Source organism: Theropithecus gelada, chromosome 1 (genome assembly GCF_003255815.1).
Source record: "Theropithecus gelada isolate Dixy chromosome 1, Tgel_1.0, whole genome shotgun sequence".
Classification (NCBI taxonomy): domain Eukaryota; kingdom Metazoa; phylum Chordata; class Mammalia; order Primates; family Cercopithecidae; genus Theropithecus; species Theropithecus gelada.
The window spans coordinates 24,318,676-24,322,665 of record NC_037668.1 but is presented as its reverse complement, the minus strand read 5'-3'; the positions used below and the strand labels follow the sequence as shown (position 1 = coordinate 24,322,665).

The 3,990-nt window shown below is 38.8% G+C and overlaps 1 protein-coding gene across 1 annotated transcript; it reads left to right on the top strand.

The window, feature by feature from the left end:
• Window positions 1–1,561: 1,561 nt before the first annotated feature.
• On the top strand, window positions 1,562–2,515 carry LOC112614704 (olfactory receptor 6N2). The gene has a single exon (XM_025371441.1). It carries the CDS (start codon window positions 1,562–1,564, stop codon window positions 2,513–2,515), a length of 954 nt encoding a protein of 317 aa, XP_025227226.1.
• Window positions 2,516–3,990: the final 1,475 nt, after the last annotated feature.

Here is a 3,990-nt window from a genome sequence, read left to right as displayed (position 1 = left end):
AGAATAATTAGAATAGTATTTTGTATGAAATTTCACCAAGCCAGCTATATACTTTTCACCTGTATTTATATAATTGATTTTATGGAAACACAAGATGCATGTTTATTGCCACTTATCATGTTTGTTTTTGAATCTGCATTCTTTTTCTTTTCTTTTCTTTTCTTTTTTTTTTTTTTTTTTTTTTTTGAGATGGAGTCTCGCACTGTCGCCCAGGCTGGAGTGCAGTGGCGCGATCTCAGCTCACTGCAAGACCCGCCTCCTGGTTTCAGGCCATTCTCCTGCCTCAGCCTCAGGAGTAGCTGGGACTACAGGTGCCCGCCACCTCGCCCGGCTAGTTTTTTTGTATTTTTTAGTAGAGACAGGGTTTCACCCTGTTAGCTAGGATGGTCTCGATCTCCTGACTTCCGCCCGCCTTGGCCTCCCAGAGTGCTGGGATTACAGGCATGAGCCACCACACCCGGGCGAATCTGCTTTCTTACACCAAACAGGCTAACCACCCTAACCCATCTTCCTGTCAGCAATACCCACAAGGCAAATTCACACCTTCATTTCCGAGCTTGAGGTCAGAATAGCTAAATTTTAGTTATGTTTTAAAAGTCTACGTCTGACCAGGTCACTCATCTAGCAAACATTCTTCAGTTATGCCCTACATCTATGGAGCTAAGGTCTTAAAGCACTGAGTGAGCTTTCCCAGTTTGCTTACCATAGAGGGGAACATGTGTTTCCTTAACGTGGGCTGCTTGCTGCTCAATGCTTTTATTTTTGTCTGAAATATTTCTTTTTCTCTTTTACATAGCTGATCCCAGATCTTCTTGGAAAATTCATCTTATGGGCTTCCTCTAAAAGTTTTTTTTCAGTCATCCGAGCCTGAGAAATGAGCCACTTCTCAGGCACTCTGAAGTGTTCCGTACTTTACAAATCCTATTGAGATGTCTGCTTCTCTATAGGGTTGTAAGCTTTCTGGTGGCAGAGACTGTACGTTGCTGAATTTTATGTTCTTTCTGCCTGACACATATTTGTTCAATAAATATGAACTGAGCTGAACAATAAGAAAAGATTTGCTACTATATTAATCTCATGCCCAAAATTCACTCTTTAAGACTTAACTGAAGGAAAAACTATGACCTGGGAAGAGGAGTTAGAATGTTTGGGAACAGTCATATAGTACAGAGCTAAAATGTTTGAGGATGGTCTAAATGTTGTTTCCTTGAAATAGTATCTATAGGAAATAGAAAAGTGTTCTAATTGTTTCTTTCTCTCTATTCCTGAATTTTCTTATTTGCAAAATAGGCAAAACAATGGTGCTTATCTCATTGAAGTATACAAATTAAGTAAATATTGAATGCAAGACACTTGTAAAAATGTTTGATGAATAGTTAAGTGCTAAGAAGAGTTGGCTATTACTGTTTTTACAGTAATAGTAATAGTAGTGAGAGTAATAGTAGTAATTTTAGTGCTACTTTTAAGTTAAAAAGAGGGAGAGAGAAATGAAGTTTTGGCATGGATTCAGCAGTCATATCAATCCAATGTTTTCTTCTTTCCTTCTTTCCCTCAGCCTCCCATGGATCAACACAACCATTCAAGCCTGGCTGAATTTGTGTTCCTTGGCTTTGCCAGTGTGGGCTATGTCAGGGGCTGGCTTTTTGTCCTGCTGCTGTTGGCATACCTGTTCACCATCTGTGGCAACATGCTCATCTTCTCAGTCATCCGACTGGATGCAGCTCTGCACACACCCATGTACCACTTTGTCAGTGTTCTTTCCTTCTTGGAGTTGTGGTATACAGCTACCACTATCCCTAAGATGCTAGCTAATATTCTCAGTGAGAAGAAAACCATTTCTTTTGCAGGATGCCTCCTTCAGACCTACTTCTTCCACTCCTTGGGAGCTTCTGAATGCTACCTTCTTACAGCCATGGCCTATGATAGATACCTGGCCGTTTGTCGGCCCCTCCAGTACCCTGCAATTATGACCACCACACTCTGTGCCAAGATGGCTGCTGCTTGTTGGATTTGTGGCTTCCTGTGTCCCATTTCTGAGGTCATCCTGGTCTCCCAGCTCCCATTCTGTGCTTACAATGAAATCCAACACATTTTCTGTGACTTTCCACCTTTGCTGAGCTTGGCCTGCAAGGACACGTCCACTAACATTCTGGTGGACTTTGCCACTAATGCTTTCATAATTCTTACCACTTTCCTCTTTATCACGTTTTCTTATGCAAGGATCATTGGGGCTGTGCTGAAGATAAAAACAGCATCGGGAAGAAAGAAGGCCTTTTCTACCTGTGCCTCACATCTTGCTGTAGTCCTCATCTTCTTTGGGAGCATCATCTTCATGTATGTGCGGCTAAAGAAGAGCTATTCACTGACCCTTGACCGAACACTTGCTTTAGTTTACTCCGTACTAACACCAATGGTCAATCCAATTATCTACAGTCTTCGTAACAAGGAAGTCATTAAAGGCATCAGGAGGACCATCTTCCAGAAGAGAGATAAAGCTAGTGTTGCTCACCATTGACTTTCTTCCAATGTCCTTTCTCACCTCAATGTTCAATTCATAAAAGTTCTATGTCCCTTTAGCTTGGCCTTGAATAATCTTCCCATCATCACACGTGCTCTGAATTTCACTTCCTTTCACCTCTTCAAATACTTCATTTCTTTATGGTTTTCTCATTTTCTACATCTCTACTTTTTCCATTTTTTACTTGATCACTTATGTCAGCATTTAAGAATATTTTAGTATCTACATTCTTCTTTTAAAAAATAAGCATGTGTATTTCCTTGGCCACACATATGCATCCAGCTAGAGATCAATTTCTCTGCTCCTTTTTCCAGTCAAACTTCTCAAAACACCATATCTCCTCTTCTTTACTTCATATTCACTTCTCAGCTTATTCCAATCTTATTTTGGCTCAGACCTTCCAACTAATATTTTGTGAAGGCCATTATTGACCTCCATGCTGCCAAATTCATCAGAAACTTCTTTTCCTTCCTCTCTCCTGAACTCTTGACACAGACGACCAGTTTTTAATTCCTCAACTCTCTTAGCTTTTACTCCTTAAGTCTCCCTAAATCTCATGACATCATTATCTCCCAATTTTCTTCTTATCTTTCTGGTGAGTCTTTCCCAGCCTTCGTTGTCCTGCTGTGCTATATCCCTAGATACTCAGAGTTATTCTTGTGGATTTAAATACGATCTCTGTCTATCACAAGGGCTCTTAAATTTTTATCTCCAAACCACATTTTTTTCTCTGAGATTTAGACTTATATATTCAACTTCCCACTTATCAACAGTGCCTGGATTGGAATTCTTAATAATTTAAAACTTAACATGTCAAAATTGATTTCTTAAAATTCCTAACTGTGAAATCTTGATGCTTTTGTTTCCCTGTGTTTCTTCTAGAAAATTTTAAATATTCCATTTTGCTTCCTTTTCTTCCACTCATAATTGTGATCAATTATTAATGTATGCCAATCTTTTCACAAAATATATTCTTGAATCAATTTATTTCTTATTCACTTTAGTGTTTCTACCCTGGTGTAAATTGCCAACATCTCTCAACTGGATTAATATAATAATATTCTACCCACATTCCTTTCTCCTACTCTCATTCTATTCTAATATATTTTCCACACAAAATATAAATTAATGTATTTGAAATCTGAATTGTATATACCATTTTATAAAAACATGAGAAATTCTCAATTGCCCTTAAGATAAAATTCAAAGCCTCACCATACTTTATAAGGCTAAACAAAATTCTTCCCTGCCTTCCTCTCCAACATAGACTCATACCTCTTCTCCCTCAGCTCCCTCTTCCCTAGCTACCTGATTACCTTTCAGGTCTTCAAATACATTACGGATTTTTCTGGCTTCAGGATCTTCACCCTGTTTTTTCCCCAATATTTCATTTGGCTCACTCCTCTTAATTGTGTGATTTTTCTGTTCAAATATCAATTTCCAGTGATGCCTGCTTTGAGAGGACTTCTGAA

Coding starts and splice junctions, on each gene's coding strand:
- LOC112614704 (XM_025371441.1), top strand. CDS start 1,562: ATGGATCAACACAACCATTCAAGCCTGGCTGAATTTGTGTTCCTTGGC.